Source organism: Dermacentor albipictus, chromosome 9, assembly GCF_038994185.2.
Source record: "Dermacentor albipictus isolate Rhodes 1998 colony chromosome 9, USDA_Dalb.pri_finalv2, whole genome shotgun sequence".
Taxonomy (NCBI): domain Eukaryota; kingdom Metazoa; phylum Arthropoda; class Arachnida; order Ixodida; family Ixodidae; genus Dermacentor; species Dermacentor albipictus.
The window spans coordinates 62720446-62746030 of record NC_091829.1 but is presented as its reverse complement, the minus strand read 5'-3'; the positions used below and the strand labels follow the sequence as shown (position 1 = coordinate 62746030).

At 44.8% G+C, this 25585-nt stretch overlaps 1 protein-coding gene across 3 annotated transcripts in view; it reads left to right on the top strand.

The window, feature by feature from the left end:
• The window catches only part of LOC139050028 (zinc finger protein 235-like), a 40167-nt gene that overhangs the window by 10051 nt on the left and 4531 nt on the right, over positions 1-25585 (top strand). The window contains exons 4-7 of one of the 3 annotated variants that reach the window (XM_070526157.1): positions 69-152; positions 989-1065; positions 7172-7298; positions 25150-25276. In XM_070526157.1, coding sequence (XP_070382258.1) covers positions 69-152; positions 989-1065; positions 7172-7298; positions 25150-25276 — 415 coding nt within the window. Of the gene's footprint in view, positions 1-68; positions 153-988; positions 1066-7171; positions 7299-10131; positions 11506-25149; positions 25277-25585 lie in introns of those variants that run through there. The other 2 variants (XM_070526160.1, XM_070526158.1) reach the window with 2 other exon arrangements.

Sequence of the window (25585 nt, the reverse complement as noted above, 5' to 3'; positions counted from 1 at the left end):
GGTTCAGTTTTAATGTTTTTGACAACTTAAATTTAGCTTACTGGGTTCTAAATGTTTTTTTTTTCCAGAGGTTTTCCAGAACTGGGGCGACCTTATACTACAGCGATGTACAAGTGGAAAGTCGTGGTATTCTACGGTGCCCTGTTGCATTTGTGAGCAAATGCAGCAGCACGTTGCATTTCAGCTATTTTCGTGCTCAGCATTGTATCTGTCTTAGGATATTTTTCATGTTGTTCTCACAATAAACTGTATCCATTAAAGAATTCCGTGGTAGGCTCCACGAGTGACATGCAAGCAAACTTCGCATTGCTTGAAAACATTTATTAGCTGCATTCTAGTCCAGCAATATTTCATTGAAACTCGTCATTTTGTTCGTAAGTGTTAAAATTAGGGATTAAATTAAGGTTAAAATACGATGTATTCCTCATAGCTCCTGGATACGTGAGTCATGCATGTAATTGGCGTGAAAAAGCGACATTCACCATGCGGAAGCCGAATCATGAAAGGTGGGTACAAAGAAGAATTTCTCTAAAATAGGCGCTCCTTGGCATCCTAATTGCAGAAAGTATCCGCATAGTGGCATTTTTGTTTCAGCGTGTTTCATTATTGAAAAAAAAGTTTTAGAGCAACGGTTTCATTACGAAATTTTCTTTAATATTATGTTACTGCGGCAAGTGGAGTACGCATTTTATATAGCAAACAATATGCGGAGGCATCCTACCCGTTGTAAGCCCTTTAACGCTTCAGCTGACAGCGTTCGTGCCAGGGAAGGTGTCGTTTCGACTATGGTGGATCAGTGCTCTGCACAACTCGTTGCCCCGAGCGTGCCATTCGTTCAATGCTAGCCAGCATAGCGTGCCTTTAAGGAGAACGAAACATTGCAACTCGCGCATTTACAAAGCAGTACTTTGCTCTTTCCCAACTTTCCTTTATTAAAACATTGCCAACCTTTTTGGTCACAGTGGTAACTATGTGACCATAATTGCAGGCTTTATGAGGACGCCTGGTGTTACCAGGGGAACACGCAAACCGCGGCGATTACCGAAGAAACTTGCAACGTCGATGGTACGTAGACGATGGCCATTCGCTACCGGTGCAACTTGCGATGACACTTCACAACGAACATAGGAGATAGCATCTACAGTTACCATGGCAGCGGTGCATTTATTGCGTACGAGGACGCACTTTAGCAGCACCGCCAAGACGGTTCCTGCATGGGAGGGCTTATAACTGCCCTTACTAAGAAATCTGTGCGTAACTGAATACGTACAAATTCATACAGATGTGCAGTTCCATTTTTTTAACGAGTTATATTGGTCGACAGCAAAGGCACGCTCCTTGATGGTCGTGTCTGAAGCCGAGACCGTACTGCATTGCATGGCGTGATCAATTCACTCGTAATTGAAATCGGCGCATGACGATTGCTCTACCATTTTATTTGCCAAGCTAGAATCTCGGTGGTTTTGTCATACTACCATCAAGACAATTTTTCTCTTGAACCGATCAAACTTAGACAAAAAAATGTTTTGATACGAATTTCAGTCTCACGTTCAATTATAGCGGCGCTTCAGGTCCATATACTGGAGGGTCGTAACGGTGCTGTCACATTTTCGGCACAGTGCGATAATTGTTCAAGTAAACAGGTTACGAGCAGCCGATGTATCAGTTGCGGCCGACAGTAGTAGTAACAGTAGGCAACTCGGGGCAACCTAAAACAGTTTATAATGAAGCTCTTGCTTCTTTCACACCAAGCAATCCAAGTCAAAGACGCAGCATGAAAGAGGTTAAACAGAATAATGAAAATGTAACGCAAAACGACACAAAAATGTTGGGTAGTGTTTTGCGCTCTGTCGCCACAAATATTTACATAGTAACCCAACTATACGCTTCGGAAACATTAAGATTATTCGTACTGACAGAGTAACAGCCAGAGTAGGCAACGATTTACAATGAGTGTGCCACTACTTCAAAGTTGTAACGCTTTGTTAACGAGAAAACCTATGCCATTATGAGACACCGGCCTTCCAAACTGAATGTTGACTTTTGTTAAGTGATTAGCGTTCTTTTTATACATCAACCATTATCCGTTCTGCCAGTATCTGCAATCTCTTTCGTAGGCCTGACTGACGAACGTTGGAACTTTAACGGCACGAGTTATAAATTTGAGAATGCCAGACACTAAAAATGAGTTGCTTAAGTTACGCCTGTGCTATCAAAGTGTAGTTCATTCGAACTCAAAGATGACGAAAGTCAAATCTCTAGTTCTGGTGGTTTGAAATCCGTGTTTAATGTTTTATGAAACGTACGAAGGCGCAGAGACTCAGGCATGTGAGTGTAACAATGCCATAAACATGCTTAGCCAACTCGCTTCCCCACCCCCATTTCATATTCTAAAGAAAGGTGTGTTCAACAATACGGCGTATCCCGGCAGTTTTAATGCTAAATTCAGTAGCATCGATGGTCATCTCGGCGAGGATCCTGCCGTAGTTTCCGCCCTATGAAGTCTCTCACATTCATCTTTTTTTTTAATGTCACACAATGTCAGCGCAGTTATAGGGAAGATGCGCACCTAGCTACAATCCTTGCAGTGCTGTCCATACAGTCCACGCTTTTAACGCGCATTGAGGCTTTCCGCTGCATAGTTATATAGCTTTCCTCATGAAGCAGATTTTCTGCATTGCCTTCAAAGCTGATGTGCTGTCTGCAACATGAATCTTACGTATGCGCATTCCACAATCTTTTTTTTTTATTTCTGTGATATTCTATCTATGGCCTACACAAGGGACATAGGGGAGTACAGCCGTTTTCACTTTTGTAGAGAGCTGCTAAACATGTACAGCTTACAGATCATGCCTTCTTAGGAACTTCAGATACGGGAATTCGCAAATGGGCTTCGGATTAACAGTTTCTGAAATGCGAATACGTCCTGGTCTTGCGCATGTATCTCTCATAGGTCAATTATTTAGGGCATGCATGAAACAAGAATTTAAATTCCCTCGGTAGAAATGCATCCTCTCACTTTTTTCTTTGTCCTTATCTGCGTGGGGCTATATCTATTGCTCGTAATAGATGAACAATAAGGAAGAACTTCGTGAAACATCTAAGGTGCTTATTATTGCATAATACAGCAAATATATTGCACGAAGGGTTCGACGAAAAATACCCGACATGTCGTTTTTAAGTTTGACCAGTGTGGTGTTTGGCCACGGTATGAGATAAAACAGGATAGTCTTCAGAAGAATCCAACAAGGGTGCACAATCATGATCGTGCTCAATTCGCCCAAGGCCATGAAGTTCTTGCATGCATTCAAGACATAGTTGCAGAAAGAAAAAGCACCCCGTACGGAAGCTATGCAGTAAGGTTCCCCCCCCCCCCCAAAAAAAAGCTTCTTGCCTTGCACCACATATCAGAATGAAATGTTCATTTGCTAAGAATTGCTGTTGCACTACGGCGAATAAGCACCTATAATACTATTATAAATATTTAATCAAGAAATATAATAAGTACTATAATAAATACCTATTTACTATATTAAAGGGATCATGAAACATCCACCCAAACATAATTAGGTGCTTCGAAATTCAACGAAAATAAATAATTCATATTTTAAATTGTAAATAATTCTAAAAAATGTTATTACTTCTCTATATTGCGGAATTCCGCATAACTATTACGTCAATACCTTGTCTATGCTTCTGAATTCATACATTCCACTTCGCCCTGCTACGTGCTAGCCGCCAGGTTAGCTCAGATGGTAGAGCGGTAGACCCGGGTTCAAGTCCCCGACCAGGACGACTTTTTCTTCCAGTTCGAAGCTTTTCTTCTGAGGAACCCTTATGGGTTTCCTTTGCAGCCGTTAGTTACGTTTGGGTGCAAGTCTCGTTATCCCTTTTTTGAATTACTTCCCTCACCCGCTGTGGTTGCTCAGTAACTATGGTGTTGGGCTGCTGAGCACGAGGTCGCGGGATCAAATCCCGGCCACGGCGGCCGCATATCGATGGGGGCGAAATGCGAAAACACCCCTATACTTAGATTTAGGTGCAAGTTAAAGAACCCCAATGGCAGCCTGTCCGGACCGGCCGCCATTGGAATATGAACCTGGCAACGTTTAACGCTAGAACGTTATCTAGTGAGGCGAGTCTAGCAGTGCTATTGGAGGAATTAGAGGGCAGTAAATGGGATATAATTGGGCTCAGTGAAGTTAGGAGGCCAAAAGAAGCATATACAGTGCTAAAAAGCGGGCACTTCCTGTGCTACCGGGGCTTAGCAGATAGAAGGGAACTAGGCGTCGGATTCCTTATTAATAAGAGTATAGCTGGTAACATACAGGAATTCTATAGCATTAACGAAAGGGTAGCAGGTCTTGTGAAACTTAATAAGAGGTACAAAATGAAGATTGTACAGGTCTACGCCCCTACATCCAGTCATGATGACCAGGAAGTCGAAAGCTTCTATGAAGACGTGGAATCGGCGATGGGTAGAGTGAAAACTAAATACACTATGCTAATGGGTGACTTTAATGCCAAGGTAGGCAAAAAGCAGGCTGGAGACAAGGCAGTGGGGTAATATGGCATAGGCACTAGGAATATCAGGGGGGAGTTATTAGTAGAGTTTGCGGAACAGAATAATATGAGGATAATGGATACCTTCTTCCGCAAGCGGGATAACGAAAGTGGACGTGGAGGGGCCCGAACGGCGAGACTAGAAATGAAATAGACTTCATACTCTGCGCTAACCCTGGCATCATACAAGATGTGGACGTGCTCGGCAAGGTGCGCTGCAGTGACCACAGGATGGTAAGAACTCGAATTAGCCTAGACCTGAGAAGGGAACAGAAGAAACTGGTACATAAAAAGCCGATCAATGAGTTAGCGGTAAGAGGGAAAATAGAGGAATTCCAGATCAAGCTACAGAACAGGTATTCGGCTTTAACTCAGGAAGAGGACCTTAGTGTTGAAGCAATGAACGAAAATCTTGTGGACATCATTAAGGAGTGTGCAATGGAAGTCGGTGGTAACTCCGTTAGGCAGGATACCAGTAAACTCTCGCAGGAGACGAAAGATCTGATCAAGAAACGCCAATGTATGAAAGCCTCTAACCCTACAGCTAGAGTAGAACTGGCAGAACTTTCGAAGTTAATCAACAAGCGTAAGACGGCTGACATAAGGAAGTATAATATGGATAGAATTGAACATGCTCTCAGGAACGGAGGAAGCCTAAAAACAGTGAAGAAGAAACTAGGCATTGGCAAGAATCACATGTATGCGTCAAGAGACAAAGCCGGCAATATTATAACTAATATGGATGAGATAGTGCAAGTGGCTGAGGAGTTCTATCGAGATTTATACAGTACCAGTGCCACCCACGATGATAATGTAAGAGAAAATAATCGAGAGGAATTCGAAATCCCACAGGTAACGCCGGAAGAAGTAAAGAAAGCCTTGGGAGATATGCAAAGGGGGAAGGCAGCTGGGGAGGATCAGGTAACAGCAGATTTGTTGAAGGATGGTGGGCAGATTGTTCTAGAGAAACTGGCCACCCTGTTTACGCAATGCCTCATAACGTCAAGCGTACCGGAATCTTGGAAAAACGCTAGCATAATCCTAATCAATAAGAAAGGGGACGCCAAAGACTTGAAAAATTATAGACCGATCAGCTTACTGTCCGTTGCCTACAAATTATTTACTAAGGTAATCGCAAATAGAATCAGGAACACCTTAGACTTCTGTCAAGCAAAGGACCAGGCAGTATTCCGTACAGGCTACTCAACAATAGATCATATTCACACTATCAATCAGGTAATAGAGAAATGTGCGGAAAATAACCAACCCTTATATATAGCTTTCATTGATTACGAGAAAGCATTTGATTCTGTCGAAACCTCAGCAGTCATCGAGGAATTACGGAATCAGGGTGTAGACGAGCCATATGTAAAAATACTGAAAAATATCTATAGCGGCTCCACAGCCACCGTAGTCCTCCATAAAGAAAGCAACAAAATCCCAATAAAGAAAGGCGTCAGGCAGTGAGATATGATCTCTCCAATGCTATTCACAGCGTGTTTACAGGAGGTATTCAGAGATCTTGATTGGGAAGAAATGGGGATTAAAGTTAATGGAGAATACCTTAGTAACTTGCGATTCGCTGATGATATTGCCTTGCTTAGTAACTCAGGGGACCAACTGCAATGCATGCTCACTGACCTGGAGAGGCAAAGCAGAAGAGTGGGTCTAAAAATTAATCTACAGAAAACTAAAGTAATGTTTAACAGTCTCGGAAGAGAACAGCAGTTTACAATAGGCAGCGAGGCACTGGAAGTAGTAAGGGAATACATCTACTTAGGGCAGGTAGTGACTGCGGATCCGGATCATGAGACAGAAATAATCAGAAGAATAAGAATGGGCTCGGGAGCGTTGGGCAGGCATTCTCATATCATGAACAGCAGGTTGCCATTATCCCTCAAGAGAAAAGTTTATAATAGCTGTGTCTTACCAGTACTCACCTACGGGGCAGAAACCTGGAGGCTTACGAAAAGGGTTCTACTCAAATTGAGGACGACGCAACGAGCTATGGAAAGACGAATGATAGGTGTAACGTTAAGGGATAAGCAAAGAGCAGATTGGGTGAGGGAACAAACACGAGTTAATGACATCTTAGTTGAAATCAAGAAAAAGAAATGGGCATGGGCAGGAGATGTAATGAGGAGGGAAGATAACCGATGGTCATTAAGGGTTACGGACTGGATTCCAAGGGAAGGGAAGCGTAGCAGGGGACGGCAGAAAGTTAGGTGGGCGGATGAGATTAAGAAGTTTGCAGGGACGGCATGGCCACAATTAGTACATGACCGGGGTGGTTGGAGAAATATGGGAGAGGCCTTTGCCCTGCAGTGGGCGTAACCAGGCTGATGATGATGATGATGAAAGAACCCCAGGTGGTCGAAATTTCCGGAGTCCTCCACTACGGCGTGCCTCAGATTCAGAAAGTGGTTTTGACACGTAAAGCCCCATAATATATAGATATATATATATATATATATATATATATATATATATATATATATATATATATATATGTGTATGTATATATATATATAAAAATTACTTCGCTCCACCTTGCGGGATTCCGCAGAACTATTACGTCAATCCTTTACTATACTGTAATTCCATGCAGGTGTTGCTGACAATGGCAGCACTAGTTACCGGCACCTGGGGGCCATCAGCAGCGTCGAAAACCCAAGGCCCAGAACAAGCCGTGCTGGCATGGAGGATGCATCAGCCAGTTTTGAAGACGGCACCACGTGAGTTCACATTTAGATAAGTTCCATTGCAAAGACACTCGGTGAAGACAGACGCGGTTACCTGGGGAACAATCGGACCTCCACTCGGTAATTTCTCCTTGGGAGGGCTATATGTGATGGCTGAAATAGGGAATGCATCAGCACTTTTGAGTGTTTGGCTGGCGCAGCCTGCTTTGACATACTACATGGTTGCAGCAGCGCGACCACACATGGACAGAGTAAGAAGGAGTGACTACCACAGCCACGCTGCTATGTGCGGCACACTTGCAAATTTGTAACCTGCTTACTCACTCCCCATTATGGAATATATAAAGATTGTGAAGGAAAGATGCTCATCGGAGTCAAGGCTCGTAAAATGAAACCGGGTTATAGCCAAGTTTACCAAGGCAATGCAGCATGGGAATGCCGGCAGTAAGAAGAGTGGTCGAAGTTAATCTGCAGTCGACCACGCTGGCGTGCCTTATAATAAGATCACGGTTTCAGTACGTAAAACGTAGATTTACTTTTATATTTGATATAATTTATCTCCATCATAACATTCCAAAGGGCTCAGGTTCAATAGTATAACATAGCACTACGTTAAGCAGCTTGAGCATGTTGTTGAGAGGGAGCTCGCACTTTGTACGATACGCAACTCTGACACGTGATACGTTAGTCAGAGTGTGCATGCGCGTCTTATACCGATAAGACACCAAGTTGCAGTGCTTGTGTAACCAAGTGGCAGCAAGCTGAGCAGCTGAGACAACCCCACTTTGATTTCAATTAGTCCTCCCTCTTTGTGTCCGGTGAGAAAGCAAGACATATATAGTAAACCTGAAGTCAACTTGCGTTTCTCGATTTCATCAGTGCTCAAACATTCCATAACTATAGATGGACCTAACTGATCGAATTGCATTTTCGATTTTTCATATACTTGAGAAATCATTGTGAAACTCGAGTAACAAAATTACAATTTTATAACTCAGCAATAAAATTAATTCAGCCAACTTCACCAAATAACACCTGTAAGTTGCACAAAATTCATGCATTACACAGCGCTATGAAAGTTTCTATGCTGCGGATATGTATGGGTCATGCGTCAGTTCTCGAACACAATGTATCGATTACAGCAAACTGCAAATGGATAGAAAGAAACTTGTTCACCTGGGATTATCAAAGAGATGGAGCAAATATAACTGCGACATATCTTTTTCGTGCAGGTACCATTGCAAGTTCTATGCTTTTTATTTTGTTTTAGTTAGTGATTTCATAATTTTTCCCACTTGCAAACCTAAATAGAAATGTTGATGGATACATTTGCCGGAATTTAACTGCTCCAATAAAGCAAAATTAGATTGATAGTTACATTTTTTATGAAATAATCGGATCTTGATGCCGGCCAAGCTGGCTTGATTAAAAAAGACGTACAGCGTAACACCACACAGGTTAAACCAAACCATAACCTTGCATGTGTGACGTGAACAACAGTACCAATAATAAATACAAGTATACAATAGTACATTGCCGTAACAAAGAACGAACTAGCGCCAATGAAAGGAAGAACGAAATGACCTTTAGGTATTACATTATGTTGTCGCATGTGACGTTGAGGTAGTCTACCTACAGTGCCGTACGCTCACTTCATACTGCGGCTCGTTAGGCCTGGCCCGTACGATCGTATAACGTTATGCATTAGCACAGGTGCAACAGGCTTTAGTTTTCAGGTGCTAAAAGAGTGTAACATGCTGCCGAACTTTTTTAGCCTTCGTAGCGTACAACGCGTCCTAAAAAATTCGCCAATCATTAGGATAGCCCATAATGCGAAATTTCAGACCAGCTATGTACGTGTATTCATTTCTCGATATACGGAGGCAAAAATTTCGATAAGGTCACATAGCAGAGGTCAAGCGCGACGGGTTTTGTGAATGACTGATCGAAGGATCCAGTGTAATCGCTGGGGCTGCTTGGCTTACATAAAATACTACGCATTTCACGTCGCGTATACAACCCGATCGCGAAACAATTGCAAATCAAGACAACCGAACAAAAGAAAACAAATTAAGCCGGAGTGAGAGAGGACGCGAATTGACAATAGTACGAAATGAGCGCTCTGGCTGAGACCAGATGCTAGCATGAAAGGTGTGGTAGTGCGGGTCAGGATAAAACCAGTTTCCCGCACTCATATCACTGAAGGGGCAGCTATCGTTGGGCTCCCCCTCTCGACCGTTCAATGCTCGCGTCTCCTGCCGCGCTGCTTTCGCTCTTTCATCTTTCTCTGTTCCGCTCGTTCGCTCGGTTACGCCGCCGACGCTCGCCGCTGGAGCGGATAATTAAGAGCTGCGCCATAAAACGGAGACGTATTTTAGCCGACGCAAAATAGTCTTTTTCAATGCCAACTGTCTCACTTCCGAGGGTACGTTTCTGGACTTTTGCCTGAATACTCCTTTTGAGCGTGTTGAAGACGGAGTTGTGTTTTTAATACTTTAATACGAGTTTTTTATTTACTATCACTGACAGATACTCCTACTCTCCTGCATCGGTTCCATGTAGGATACACATGATGTATTAGATAATGCAAGGCATCTGTTCTGCTTGCATCTCGAACGAGGAAAGTTCTTAATTTGCAGTTTAGCACCATAGGCCACCGAAACCACCAGTGTTCAATTTCTGACAATCTAGAGCCCACATCCAGCGCTAAAAATACCAATGCAGCAACTTAGCACTAAAATTGAGCGAGTCGCCTTACCATTAACGGGTGGTTTAGTTTGTCAAACTCTCAATTGGTCAAAACGTGTTTTTGTCGTCCCATAGAAAGGGTCGACCATTTTGAGCTAACTTGCCCGTGTCCGTGCAGGAATGCTACTGGAACCGGAGAAAGGGAACAGCAAGCGTCCTGCGTTGCCAGTAGAAAGGTTTCCAGCAGACGGGACACCTTACCCGGGCAAACGAACAAACACACGGGTGATACAGCCCCCACTTTCCGAGCACGTGATCAATCATGTGTCAAGAAGTCGAGCCACAAATGCGAAACATGTGGTAAATTGCTAAGCGGAGCTTTTAATCTAACTGAACATTACCGCACGCATACAGGCGAGAGACCTTTCAAATGCGAAATATGCAAGAAATCATTCGCGCATAGGGGGAGTTTCCGTAGGCATCAGCTGATTCACACAGGAGTGAAACCCCATATCTGCCAAAAATGTACTAAATCATTCAAAACCAATGTGGACCTTAAGAATCATCTGAAATCACATAGTACCGACAGACCTTTCGTGTGCGACAAGTGTAATTGCGCCTTTAAATGGAACAAAGACCTCCTAACACACCGCAAAAAAACTCACTAGCGTAAAATCCCGTACGAGTGCAAGCTTGAAGTAGTAAAGGCAAAGCGCAGAAGACCAGGACTTAGGAAGAAGAACACAAACGACAGGACCGGCGCCACTCACAACTAAGTTTATTTTCGCAACAAGCCTGCCTTATGTAGGTCATTCACGCCGAGTCACGCACAAAACTTTAGAAGTAAAAAACAGCAATCTATCGACCATTCAGGAATGTTATCTGGCACAGCTATCGAATGAGCAAACAAGAGCCACACGTGGATCAGCACAGGAGGCAATTGATCTAGTATAGTCTTTTTCAAAGCCAATGGGGACAAAAAACCAGAAATAAAAAGTACCGTCTACACTTCACTACCAACCAATCTATCCACAACATAACACACTTCAAACGCCTAAGGCCCAGTCAGTGATAAAACCCGCATGACTATGGGAATAATGACCAACTAATAACACGGAAATAACATGAAAAATGCGTCTAAGTACAGTGTCTGCGTCAAACCTAAAATCTCTAATAGTCACTCGCCTAAACAATTGATAAAACATGTGACCGTGCGAAAAAAGAACCACGCGACAAACAATGAAATGGACAGAAGTGATGAACGACAAAGGTCTAAGAACAGCGTCTGCGTCAAAAAAAGCAACAAAAGCTTAAGAGCCACTAGAAGAGCATCAAATAAATAAAAACTAGTTAAATAAAAGGAAGACAGACGGTAAAACCAAATGAAATCACTCTAACAAGAGGGCTAAATGAAACCTTCTAAAAAAGTCTTCTCCTTGTCACTAAGCATAATGGACGGCTTGCTGACGCATGCGTTTCCCTCTTTTTTGATGGAAAAGGCTTCCACGATTTCCCGCTCACACCTGTCTTTTCCATACATCAAAAATTTAGTTTTGTCAAACTGAGGGCGGAAGGAGGGAGGGAGGTCCCATGTTTTATCAATTTTTTAGGTGGGTGACTATTAGAGATTGTAGTTTTGACGCAGACACTGTACTTAGACGCATTTTTCATGTTAGTTTCGTGTTATTCGTTTGTCATTATTCCCATAGTCATGCGGGTTTTATCACTGACTGGGCCTTAGGCGTTTGAAGTGTGTTATGTTGTGGATAGATTGGTTGGTAGTGCAGTGTAGACGGTACTTTTAATTTCTGGTTTTTTGTCCCCGTTGGCTTGAAAAAAGACTATACTAGATCAATTGCCTCCTGTGCTGATCCACCTGTGGCTTTTGTTTGCTCATTCGATAGCTGTGCCAGATAACATTCCTGAATGGTCGATAGATTGCTTTTTTTTACTTCTAAAGTTTTGTGCGTGACTCGGCGTGAATGACCTACATAGGGCAGGCTCGTTGCGAAAATAAACTTAGTTGTGAGTGGCGCCGGTCCTGTCGTTTGTGTTCTTCTTCCTAAGCCCTGGTCTTCTGCGCCTTGCCTTTACTACTTCAAGCATGAACCAACTAGCCCAAGCAAGAGCTTTACTTGAGTGCAAGCACTTGGATTTCTGTCCGCAAAGAAAGAAAACCTAGACGCACATCTGTGCCAGAATAGTAGGTGCGAATTGTGTGGAGAGTCATTTCGAGATGCATCTCAACTGATTGCCCATCTCGTGACGTATACGCGTGGCTGTCGTAACAGTGTGACTTGTGCGCAGGTGAAGTAAATCGCCCACGGGTATTGCATAGGAACGTGACCATGCAGCCATGCAGGAAAATAACGCTGGCATTCTCCCGCAGGAGCGAGAGACTAACCGAACGCGTCGTGTGGAAAGACGGGCTTCTTTTGACGTTTGAAACCGCTGAGTGAAATGCAAGCCGTAAGGGGGTCGCGTGATTTTTCGAAATTACGTGACAAAACATCCTCTCCAGCAGAATTTCGCATGCTTCAATGTCGAAGTATACAGCAGGTCCAAGCTACAGCTCAGTATTTGCTAAACAATGTTGTTGGCCAACATAGCTTTAGCAAACTCATTTCTAGAGAAACCCTAATGGGCTGCAACTTTGTGCTTGTGTAACTAGAAGGTTGAATGTTCGCACAAGATCCTTGACACCTCGTTTAGTTTGTGAAAGCATTTTTAAACAAGCTTTTAAACAAGCTTTAGCTAACAATGCTTTTAATGATTCTGCAGTGCGAATAGAAGGGGGACCTCACATGAGGAACCCTTTATAAAAAGAGGCCCTGTGTTGCTTTCAACTGATAATTACCTACCCTCTGCTAATATATGAGGTCCCCAGGCATTGCTGCCTTTCAGACACAACTTTTACAATTATAGACACAGACATGGGAAAATCTATTTCTCTTACATTTTGTACAATACACGCTATGTTTTGGTTCGCTCTTTGGCTCTTGTATTCATACCGAAGATTTTTGTTGTTATTATACTGATGACAGCACTGAGACTTTATTAGACTCAAAACATTTGGCGCTTAAATATATATGTTCTTCCATGGCGAATATTTTATTTATTGTTATATTCAGGTGGAACCTATGGCAGTTCTAAAGTGCAGTTTCTAGTTCACTCGAAAGGCATCTCTTTTGACTGGCGCTGCACTCTAGTTACAGCTGCACAATTGTTAGTCTGATGTGACAAACGTATCCCTACGGGCTACTACAGGACGATTCAGATAGTTTTAGATGATAGTATTGACCCGCGTACTTCTATATCTTTTTCCAGTGAACGCGTCTCACAGAATAACACATTTTATGTTACAGCTGCATGTTGATGCATGCATGTTGCATGCTTGATGCATGCATGATGCATGTTGCAGGCACCAGCATGTATCAGGAAATTCTCCAATTGTCGAGCCTTGTGTAATCATATTGCGCGCAATGCGAATACAGTTGTGCATTCTGGAAGACACGCGAGCACCGATTGTAACGCTGGCACCTTCTACGAAAAAGGTGATAATAGCCGCTACTCGTTAATCGCAAATCATTTCTTCGACGATCGACTCATGGTATGGTATGGCAAATCTTTGTAACCGGCATTATCTTTCTGCCGAAATGTAACTTATTTTGTTGGTTCCGGTTCACCCAACAGAGTCTTTCATGAATCGCGGTTCTTCTAACTGTGTTGTTCACCGTCACTACAACGTGATAACTCGTATAGGTGCTTCGTGGAAACCGAATAAACCCTATAAGCCATGAAAATAGCGTGAACGTCATTATGGACGCGGGAGCTAGCAGCAAGCTACGACTACCACCCCAGTATGAACCTCTGCCCTAGAAGACTAGGAAGATCGTGGCCCAGACAACTGCCAATGAGTGCCCTTGTCACCTGCGCCGACGTGTGCTGCAAAAACTAAGGAAGCCACCGATTATTCGCGCATCACTGTTTAGAGATCTGAAAAGCTGACCGGAAGCCTACTCACGAACCACTATGTTTAACAATTGAAACTGCGAAAGGCTGCAGTTTGGCAGCTTAAATTTTTTACATCATTACAGCACTTCCACAAACACTCGCGAGCGTCATGCTTAAGGAGCAAGCTGAAGTTCAATGAGAACACCGGGATGTTCAGGGCAGAAATCTACTGTTAATTCAGCCACGTCGACCCGCACACGGCACCGATGAAAGCGTTTTTACTAATCTGCGGTTTTTAGGCAAGTAGTTTACGCCGAATTGATATGTAAAACGGCCAATACCATTACGAAATTCCTAACGGAAGCAACTGGTATCAAAAAGACGTTGGCAAAGCGCACTCGCAATATTGTCGCCTGGTGTTCTCGCCGTGGTGAAAAATTCAAGCACTAGGCTCCGACGAACTCCGAAAGACCACCAGAACATTTGCGCCCGAAGGACAACTTAAGATGTTCTCTTCGACGCAGCCTCCATTCGCCTAAATTGTTCGCGTCGACTGAGAGGAGATCCAGCAGCCATTTGTCGTTACTGAATTGGCGCAGCTGAAGCATGGAGTGATGGCATGCGTCCGCCTTCATGCCCGCACCTTACGACTGCTCGCTCTGCTGAAATCGCGGAGAAGCCAGACACGTCAATTGCTTATATACCCATATCATGAGATGCGACGAAAACGTTGTACATTCAACTCTTTGAGTACACGGCAAGACGAAAGGCCGCGTGAAATTCCCGACTGTTTGGCTGCAACTGAATGGAGACACCGACGACTTTCTCGTCGCCGTTGCTAAGGCACTGCCTCTCACTGCAGCGCCCAGTGTACACTGGGGAAATACGTCGCCGATATGTGGGTCCATCCGTATCCGGTAAACAAAACGCAGCAAACTACGGCGGTGCGGTTTCTGTTCATTGAAGTGCCGGAGGTCCCCCGCCGCCAACGCACAATCGGTCTCTACGACGAAAAAACGACGCGCTGCAATTTCGACGAAGCTCCGAAGAACAAAACCACGCTGCCTAAAGGATACTTGACAACGCCACGAAACAGTGGGACAGTGTCATGGAGCCACAGTCAGACACCTCGAAATAACTAAGACTATGAACCATCAACATCGTTGCTGTCGCCGCGCAGAGGCCACTTTAGTGGACAGAGGACCGGACAACTCCATCAGGAATGAATCCTTAAGCGCGCAGTCGATGACAGCTATGACTACATGGCAAGGGCCCAAAATCCGAGCTGCTGGAGGTCACCTGACAAGGACGACTGTTGTGAGCACATACGTCGAACAGAAGAGGTGCTCGCCACGCTTGCGCCGCCGAATCACCCTTGTGTCGCAGTATCACGACAATTCGCCTACCTACCCATCAAGCACCTGCCAAGGACGGTCAGACAACGCTACAATCTTCGACGGCGCTTAGTAGAACACCAGGCCGGCAACTATGATTAGGTTTGCAACCCTATAAACCAACGTGGACTGAGTGAAAAGCTACTTCATTTTGGACTCTACACGAAAATTCAGCGAATGTGAGCACGGCCTGTAAGCCCGTAACATGCCTGTAAGCAGTCCAACTTCTGTGCCAGTAAGCGGTTTCACCTTTGCTAACCAACTATGATTTCGATGCTTTAATTTTCTTTACTACGTGTTCTTTTGGTCTTCGCTCTTGTTTGGTGCTCGTAGCCCTGGTACGACGTATTTAAGGTAGGCGTATTGACACGTGTGCCGATCCGTCGCTCGAAGTCGTCGCTGTCGCGCACAAAATTGCGCTCATGGGGTTTAGCCATTAAGTTATCGCTCCCCGCATGACGTATCGGAACCTGCTGGGTCATTTTCCCTGATTTTGTCTGCTGTCTATGTTGTGGTGCAACCTCGTGTATTCAGATTGCATGCATGACGAGAATGGTGTTCAACATTCTGTAATGCGCTTGAGCCCACGGAATTAGTCTGGAATCGTCGACTAAACAATTATAAATACCGGAGTCGCTTGAGCCGCAGATGAGTTTCCCGACGGTTGAGGAATGTACTAACTGTTATCATTCAGCCCGCGCGAACCTTGTTTTGTGGACACAGTTTCGTTAAATAAAGAGTTGGTTTCGTGACCCCCGGTTCTTTCTACACTGTTCCGCACGTCACTGCAAGGTGAAAATACCGACGATTAACTCGCATCTTACCGGAACCTTAGTCAGTAGTGAAAGAGAAACCTCTCATCTAGGGAGAAGGTGTCTGCGTTGTCTCGCATTTATTTTGCTGCACATGTACGGTATTTTCGCGATTCTAAGCGCCCCCCGATTCTAAGCACCCCCCCCCCTCTACATTCGCGAAAAAATTTAGAAAACACGTTTGCATGTGAATCTAAGAACCCCCCTATTTGTTAGGAAGAGTGCGTAGCCAAGACCGCCAAGCGCGCTTGATCGCTCTGTCATCGAGCCGTACACTCTTAGAAAAATTTACACCCTCTGGGGCTTATCTTGTCCCACAACAATAATCGTCATCCGTCTTGCCCACGTTTCCTTTCTCTAACGCAGCGTGCCTGGTACTTCCCAGTCACGAACAGCATGCGCGTTATCAGTGTGACGCAGCATTCTCGACAGGAAAGTAGCGAGCGCCGAGTTTTCAGGAAAGGAAACGCAAGCAAGACAGATGACGATTATTGTTGTGGGACAAATTTACACCCCTAAGGGTGCAACAGATTTAAGAGTGTAGCCGTAGGAGTACCCAGGTGGAACGACGTCCGCGGCACGATCTTGCCGCACAGCCGTACTGCAGAGCCGCGCGGACTCGTGAGTGGCAGCGATAGTGACTAAGCATCCGACACAAGCGGTGGGCTCGCTGTCTGTACCGATTTTTCTTTTGGATGTTTGAAAAATAAAATGTTATTTCTCGCACCCATCTCGTCGTGATGTCGCAGCGGAAAGGGAGAGGGGGGGGGTCATTCCAGATTTTTCGAATCTAAGCACCCCGCCTCTCTTTGGGCATCGCGATCAAGAAAAAAGGAGGTGCTTAGAATCGAGTAAATACGGTACTATCTGTGCCAAAAGAAAGGCGAACAGCGGAGCCCGTGTCCGAATCATGACGGAATGAAATGTCGGCACCGGCCTCTAGTCTTACTTCACTGGGCTATTGTGCTCGTCCTACACTGCGATGTTTTCGCATCTGCATTCTTTAATTTTTTTTCTAGCCTTGAAATTAAAGAGAAACGAAATAAAGAAAAAACTGTCGCAGTGAAGGCCCAGCATCACCAACCCAGGAGGGCAAACCAGACGTGTCCGCCTCTCAATGCTGATGACTGGCAGACGGTGCAGAGTAAATTTTTGTGCTCAGATTCGGAAACAAACTCCGCCATTGGCGCGTCATTCGTTGCCTATAGCAGAATATTTCAGCATACTGTTGCAGCATTTGAAGCGCTACTTTTGCTAGCAAACATACGTACCCGCCCAGAATCTTTGCCAGAAACTTTTCCTCACTAAAAGAATTGAAGAAATGCTAAATTAGTGGAATTGAAACTGGATGAATAAACAACTTGCCGAAGGTTGGGAACCATCCCACGTCTTCGAAATGCGCGTGTGATGCTCTATAACATACGAGAATATTCGTTCACGGGGACACCGGTGAGGGACGCCGTCGCCGACATCCGATGTTCTGTCATACGTACGGCGCCGTTAAGGCTTTCGTGTTAAAATTTATTCCATAAACAAAATACTGTACACGCAAAATACAGGTAACCTGCTGGAATGAGGATTGTATCAAGACGCGAAAGAAACAAAACGAAGCCCGGCGCATACTTCGTCGATACCCAAGCACGGAAAATATCAAATCAGAAAGGTAAGTTAGAGCAGGCGACACAGTGGCAGGCTATAGAGCAAGCTGGAGAAAGTTTCGAAAGCCAAGGTTTATCACAAAACATATTTTTGTTGATTTGAGGGCAGGTCATCGTAATGGCAACTTTGGGTGCGGTGCGCTTTTCCTTAAAAACGAATAATTGTTTCGCCAAGGTTTGTATAAATTCTGTTTAACCCGCTTAGCAAGCATCATCGCTTTGGCAAACAAGTAGAATCACTGTTATGCTTCATTTTTCAGGTATATTACACAAATCAAGGTGTTTGCTACACAGTGTCACGTAGCGGCAAAGTGCTGCGTAAGTTGAGTTAAGAATTTACTAACGAGGTTTATGTAATTACGTGAACAATGTCCAGCCATGTTAGCACTTAATATAAATGTTTACTGACAGAGTTACTTAGCAAGCATCGAATACACTAAGCACGAAATTGGCTGCCGTTCCGTTTTCCATTTGGAGCCCATATTAATCTACGAAGGCCACACTGTCATGTATATCGTTCCCGAAGGGTATTGAAAACAAAAAAATAACCGCTTTCTTGTAGTAGCAAGAAATAAGTTACTTGAGGCAAAGTGCAAGAAGGCACGTAGGACAATAGAAGTGAACAAAGACACAATAATTCATTTCTATTGTACTACATGGCTTTCTGCCCTTAGCCTGAAGTTAAGCAGTACCAACTAGCCCACCTGTCTGTTTTCCAGAAGAAATCAATCACTACACTGCGTATTTATCACCTAATGAGCATCTGTGGGCTTTCCATGTGATGTCAGTGCATTGCGCAGGCAGACTGCTACCCTTCTGAGAGGCTGCTTTTGCTCTTGCACTGCAATCACGCTGTTGGCGAGACTATTCACTCTTGCTTACGCAATAAAAACAGACATTACTCATGTCATTAAATAACGTTGCCTGGGCCGCCAGCGTCTTAAAATCGCCTGGTGATGCTCAGTATAGTGTATGTTCAAGTGTATGTTCAACAGCAAATACGGATAACACACAAAAGCCTGCACGATGTATAACAAGCTCAAAAACCATCGACGTCATAACTTCCAACTTCCCACTGTTCGTTCTCAACATTCATTCTTGTTTGCAGTGGCGGAAGCCTTTGTATCACAAAAATTTTCATGAAGCACGAGTAAAGGGCAACTGTCCCCCTCGTAATTTAAACGGCGGCGAAAACATGGGCGTGAATCCACTCACCGCGCAACCACGCGAAAAACTAACCCGACTGCTGACTCTGCTTGTTTCTGCAAGCGGCCCCTTATTTGTTGTGGCTCCATACTTGCAAATGCTATAATGGCTTCGAACTTGGTTCTTTGTCATCCATACTTGATTAAAGCTTGTAAAACACGAATCTATGAGCTGCGGCGTGGGCAGCAGCGTATTGTGTTTAACGACAGCAGCACTCGTCGTGCTGGGCGTGAAACACAATTGACGGCTTTCGAGCAATCACACAAAACTGTTCCCCGGTGTGCTGTGTATGACTGAGCTACGTCTATTCACGGCGCATGAGCGTTCGCATCCAAATAACAGCGGCAAGCGCGAAGCAGTTGCAGTTCTTTATTGCAAGGTATTAGCGAAGACTGTACTGGAATTTGTGGACATCAGAAAAAGCGAGCGCCTCTAGTCGGGCGGCAACAACTGCATGCTTCGTTTCAACTGAGCCAGAGAGTGCCACAGCAGTCAGCAGAATTGTAGCACCTGGTAATCAAGAAAAAAAAATTATGGGCTTTTAGGCACCAGGACCACTTTCTGATTATGAGGCACGCTGTAGTGGAGGATTCCGGAAATTTAGACCAACTGGGGTTCTTTAACGTGCACCAAAATCTAAGTACACGGGTTTAGCGCATTTCGAACCCATCGAACCGCAGCCGCCTTGGGCGGGATTCTATTGCGCAACCTCGTCCTCAGTAGACCAACACCATAGATCTGGAAATCATACGCTAGTTAGGGCTAACTTAGTTTGTATACCTCCTGCGCTTCCACGAGTTCTTAGGCGAGCCACAATTTTTTCCCAAACGGATGTGCACTTCACTTTGAGAGGAACATAAAAGAAAAGTAGCGATATCATCCGATAATTTTACTTTTTTCATAGTAAGTGAGATTTAGTTTGGTTAGATGATTTAGAGGATAGATAGCACGGGCAATCGGGGCGCCTTTGCTGGCGTTGAAAAATTTCCACATTAGCGTCAAGCTAGTGGCGGACTCAAACGTCTCATTTTTTCCAGATATGCAGTATCATTTTAATTGAAACTCCGAATTGACAAAAGTTTTATTAGTTTTTATTTGTTCTTTCTAGGCGTTGAGAAGCGCATGCACGGTGATCAAACAACGCGCAGTCGACAATACACGCCAATTATGGGACATCGAGACATCAGGCATGGCTCAAGAAAGCAGCTATGAATACCTCCTGTCTTTAGTATGACGGACCAAGCAACCCACGTACAAGCCGTGACGGTACCCAATACGCTTAATCTACTTTGGGTGCCTACACAGCGTACACAAGGCCTACACGGATCTGAAAGAGCTAGAATATGGGCCGTGTTCTGTGATTCAAAACTGGCATTACAGTGCACGCAGTCAGTTCTCCGACACGGATGCCATGACCAACTGACATACGAAATCGCGAAACTTTACCATCATGTCCAACAAAAAGGTCACGAGGTCGTTTTTCAATGAGTACCTGGCCATTGTGGAATCAGTGGCAATGATTCCGCCGATAACGCTGCTCGTACAGCACATCATGAAGAGCAGAGCGTTCCTATTCCGCTTTCGAGGACAGACGCCGCTAGGCAGCTTCCACACCTCGCACGCAGTCTCGCAGTGACCGAGTGGAACTCGCCAAACTTACGACTTACACGACTGCATTGACTAAACCCCTCCCTGCAACTCCGGCCTCCACTCGGAGTTCAGCGACGTGAAGCTACGCTTGTCTGTCGCCCTTGGTTAGGAGTTGCCTTCACAAAGGCATACTCTACATTAATTGGAGTGACTGACAGTGGAGCATGACAGGTCTGTGGCACGGAAAAAACATCGACCACCTGCTGTGCCACTGTCCACGATACACCTCTGAGAGACAAGAACTTGCCAAAGCTTTTCAAAAACTGGAGAATCGGCCGCTCTCTGTGCAGGTGCTGCTGGAACACCGCCCCCATCGCCCGTCGGCCCACAAAGCAGTGAAGGCACTTTTGTGCTTCTTAAGGACGACGGGCTTGTGCGATCATTTGTGACTATTAATGCCATTTCTGTAAAGCCACACACGTCATCGAACTCATTGCAATTTCCTTCCCTGCCCTCTCTCCCTGTTATCTAAATAAGCGCTGCTTGGCATCCTAAGCGTAGAAACCATCCGCATAGTCTCATTTTTGTTTCAACGCGCCTCATTATTGGAAAAAAAGTTTTACATACAGCATCTGAAAAGTCGGTGTGTGGTGATAAAGTGGTTTCCGGCCCACATGGGCAGTGATGTGTCGGATAGCGGCAACGCTAACCACAACGAGACGGCGAACGCGGCGGCGCGAGGACTAACCAACCGTGCCGCTGCTACTACAGTCGACCCGTCGTGGTGGTGGGAAACCAAGGACAAAATGACTTCCTACAATGAAATTGTAAATGGTACCGACTAGAGCGAAGGACTATGCCGCCACCTCATCCGGGCTTGACCCGTAAGGAGGCGGTTTTATACCGATACCGACAACTTCAAACGGGGTCGTTATTCACCCCGGTGCTGATGAGGCACGTGTGTCCAAGTGTTTATGAAAGTGATCTGTGTTGTGTGTGCCGAAAGGAAAGAGCCACTGCAGCTCACATCCTTTGGAACTGTGCTAAGAATCCGCATGAAGCTGCAACAATAGCAACGATTCCGCCGCGGCTCGAGGCCGCAACGAGATGCTATGACCAAGATGTCCAAACCCAGGCCGTCCAGCAGATCTCGGCGGCCCTCGAAAGGCAACGACCGAGCGAAACCGGAGGGAGGCTGCCACCCCAAAGGAGGGGCAGGCGCGGTCGACCAAAGGTAATAGTGAGGCCGCCGCCGAAGTAGAGGCGCCACACGCCGCGAAGACGTCATGGCCGCGTCACGGTAACGCCTCCCTAACAGGGGAAGGCTAACCGTTCTGCAGGCGTTCTGAACAAAGTTTCGTCACTCACTCACTCACTCACTCACATACAGCAACGGTTTCATTACGAAATTATCTTTAATATTATGTTACTACGGCAAGGGGAGCACGCATCTTATAGCAAACAATGTGCGTATACATCCTACCCGTTGTATGCACTTTAACACTTCAGCTGACAGTGTTCATGGCAAGGAAGGTGTCGTTTCGACTATGGTGGATCAGTGCGCTGCACAACACGTTGCCCCGAGTGTGCCATTCGTTCTATGCCAGCCAGCATAGCCTGCCTTTAGGGAGAAAGAAACATTGCAAGTAGCGCATTTACAAAACAGTACTTTGTTCTTTCCCAACTTTCCTTTATTAAAACATTGTCAACCTTTTCGGTGACAGTGGTAACTATGTGACCATAATTGCAGGCTTTGTGAGGACGCCTGGTGTTACCAGGGGAACACGCAAACCACGGCGATTACCGACGATACTTACAACGTCGACGGTACGTAGAAGATGGCCATTCGCTACTGGTGCAACTTGCGAAGATACTTCACAACGAACATAGGAGATAGCCTCTACGGTTACCATGGCAGCGGTGCATTTATTGCGTACAAGGATGAACTTTAGCAGCACCGTCAAGACGGTTTCCGCATGGGAGGGCTTATAACTGTCCTTGCTAAAATATATGTGCGTAACTGAATATATACAAATTCATACAGAAGGTGTGCAGTTCAATTTTTCGAACGAATTATCATATCGGTTGACTGCAAAGGCCCGCTCCTTGATGGTCGTGTCAGAAGCCGAAACCATACTGCATTGGATGGCGTGATCAATTCACTCGTTATTGGAATCGGCGCATGACGATTGCTCTACCATTTTATTTTCCAAGCCAGAATCTCGGTGGTTTTGTCGTACTACCATCATAACAATTTTTCTCTTGAACCGATCAAACTTAGACAAAAAATTGTTTTCATGCGAATTTCAGTCTCAGGTTCAAGTATGGCGGCGCTTCAGGTCCTTATACTGGAGGGTCGTAATGGTGCTGTCACGTTTTCGGCACAGTGCGATAATTGTTCAAGTAAACAGGTTACGAGCAGTCGACGTATCCTGTTGCGGCCGACTGCAGTAAAAAGAATAGGCAACTCGGGGCAACCTAAAACCGTTTATAATGAAGCTCTTGGTTCTTTTATACCAAGTAAGCCAAGCCAAAGACGCAGCATAAAAGACGTTAAAAAGAATAATGAAAATGTAACGCAAGAAGACACCAAATTGTTGGGTAGTGTTTTGCGCTCTGTCGCCGCAAATATTTACATACTACCCAAATATACGCTTCGGAAACATTAAGATTACACGTACCGACAGAGTAACAGCCAGAGTAGGCAACGATTCACAATGAGTGTGCCACTACTTCAAGGTTGCAACGCTTTGTTAAAAAAAATCTACGCCTTACTACAACAGCGGCCTTCCAAACTGTATGTTCTTTTTTGTAAGGTGATTAGCGTTCTTTGTATACATCAAGCATTATTCGTTCTGCCAGTATCTGTGCAATCTATTTCGCCGGCCTGACTGACGAACGTTGTAACTTTAACGGGACGGGTTATAAAATTGAGAATGTCCGACACTAAAAATGAGTTGCTTAAGTTACACCTGTGCTATCAGAGTGTAGTTCATTCGAACTCAAAGATGACGAAAGTCAAATCTTTAGTTCTGGTGGTTTGAAATCCGCGTTTAATGTTTTATGTGACGTACGAAGGCGCAGAGACTCAGGCATGTGGCTGCAACAATGCCATAAACATTCTTAGACAACTCGCTCCCCCCCGCTTTCATATTCTAAAGAAAGGTGTATTCAACAATACGGCGTGTCCCGGCAGTTTTAATGCTAAATTCAGTAGCATCAATTGTCATCTCGACGAGGGTTTTGCCGTAGTTTCCGCCATTTGAAGTCTCTCGCATTTATCTTTTTTTTTCAATGTCACGCAATGTCAGCGCAGTTATAGGGAAGATGCGCACCCAGCTACAATCCTTGCAGCGCTGTCCATACAGTCCACGCTTTTAACGCGCATTGAGCCGTTCCGCTGCATAGTTATGTAGCTTTCCTCATGGAGCAGATTTTCTGCATTGCCTTCAAAGCTGATGTGCTGTCTGCAACAGGACTCTTACGTATGCGTAATTCGCAAATGGGCGTCGGATTATCAGTTTCTCAAATGAGAATACGTCCTCGTCTTGCGCATGTATCTCTCATAGGTCAATAACTTAAGGGCATGCATGAACCAAGAATTTAAATTCCCTCGGTAGAAATGCATCCTCACACTTTCTTCTTTATCCTCATCTGCATGGGGCTATATCTATTGCTCGTAATAGATGAACAATCAGGATATATATATATATATATATATTATTAAGGAATACATTGCGCGAAGGCTTCGACAGACAATACCCCATATGTCGTTTTTAAGTTTGACTAGTGTGGTGTTTGGCCCGCGGTATGAGATAAAACATAAGAGTCTTCAGCAGAATCCAACAAGAGCGCACAATCATTATCGTGCTCAATTTGCCCAAGGCCACAAAGTTCTTGCATGCATTCAAGACATAGTTGCAGAAAGAAAAGTACCCCGAACGGAAGCGCTGCAGTAAGGTCCAGCCACCCCCCAATAAAAAAGCTTCTTGCCTTGCTCCATATATCAGAACTAAATCTTCATTTGCTAAGAATTGCTGCTGCACTGTGGCGAATGAACACCTTCAATACTATAACAAGTATATCTAATCAATAAATATAAGTGCTATATTAATTACCTATTTACTATAGGAAAGGATAATGAGACATCCACCCAAACGTAATTAAGTGATTCGCACTTTAAGAAAAATATTTAATTATAAATTCTAAATTGTAAATAATTTTGAAAAAATATTACATCTCTACCTTGCGGGATTCCACAGAACTCTTATGTCAAAATCTTGCTATGCTTCTGAGTTAATACATTCGACTTCGCCTGCCATCTGCTAGCCACCTGGTTAGCTCAGATAGTACAGTGGCCGCCCCGGAAAAGCGGTAGTCCCGGATTCGAGTCCCGGACCAGGATCAATTTTTCTTCCAGTTCGAAGCTTTTCTTCTGAGGAACACTTATGGGTTTCCTTTGCAGCACTTAGTTACGTTTGGGTGCAAGTCTCGTTATCCCTTTTTTAATTACTTCTCTCCACCTAGCGGGATTCCGCAGAACTATTACGTCAATCCTTTACTATACTGTAATTCCATGCAGGTGTCGCTGACAATGGCAGCACTAGTTACCTGCACCTGGAGGCCATCAGCAGCATCGATAACCCAAGGCCCAGCACAAGGCGTGCTGGCATGGAGGATGAATCAGCCAGTTTTGAAGACGGTGCCACGTGAGTTCACATTTACATAAGTTTCACTGCAAAGCAACTCGGTGAAGCCAGGCGCGGCTACCTGGGGAACAATCGTACCTCCACTCGGTAATTTCTCCTTGGGAGGGCTAGCTGTGATGGCTGAAATAGGCCCTGCATCAGCAGTTTTGAGTGTTCGGCTGGCGCAGCCTGCTTTGACATACTACACGGTTGCAGCAGCGCGACAACACATGGACGATGTAAGAAGGAGCAACACCACAGCCATGCTGCAATGTACAGCACACTTGCAAGTTTGTAACCTGCTTACTCACTCCCCATTATGGAATATAT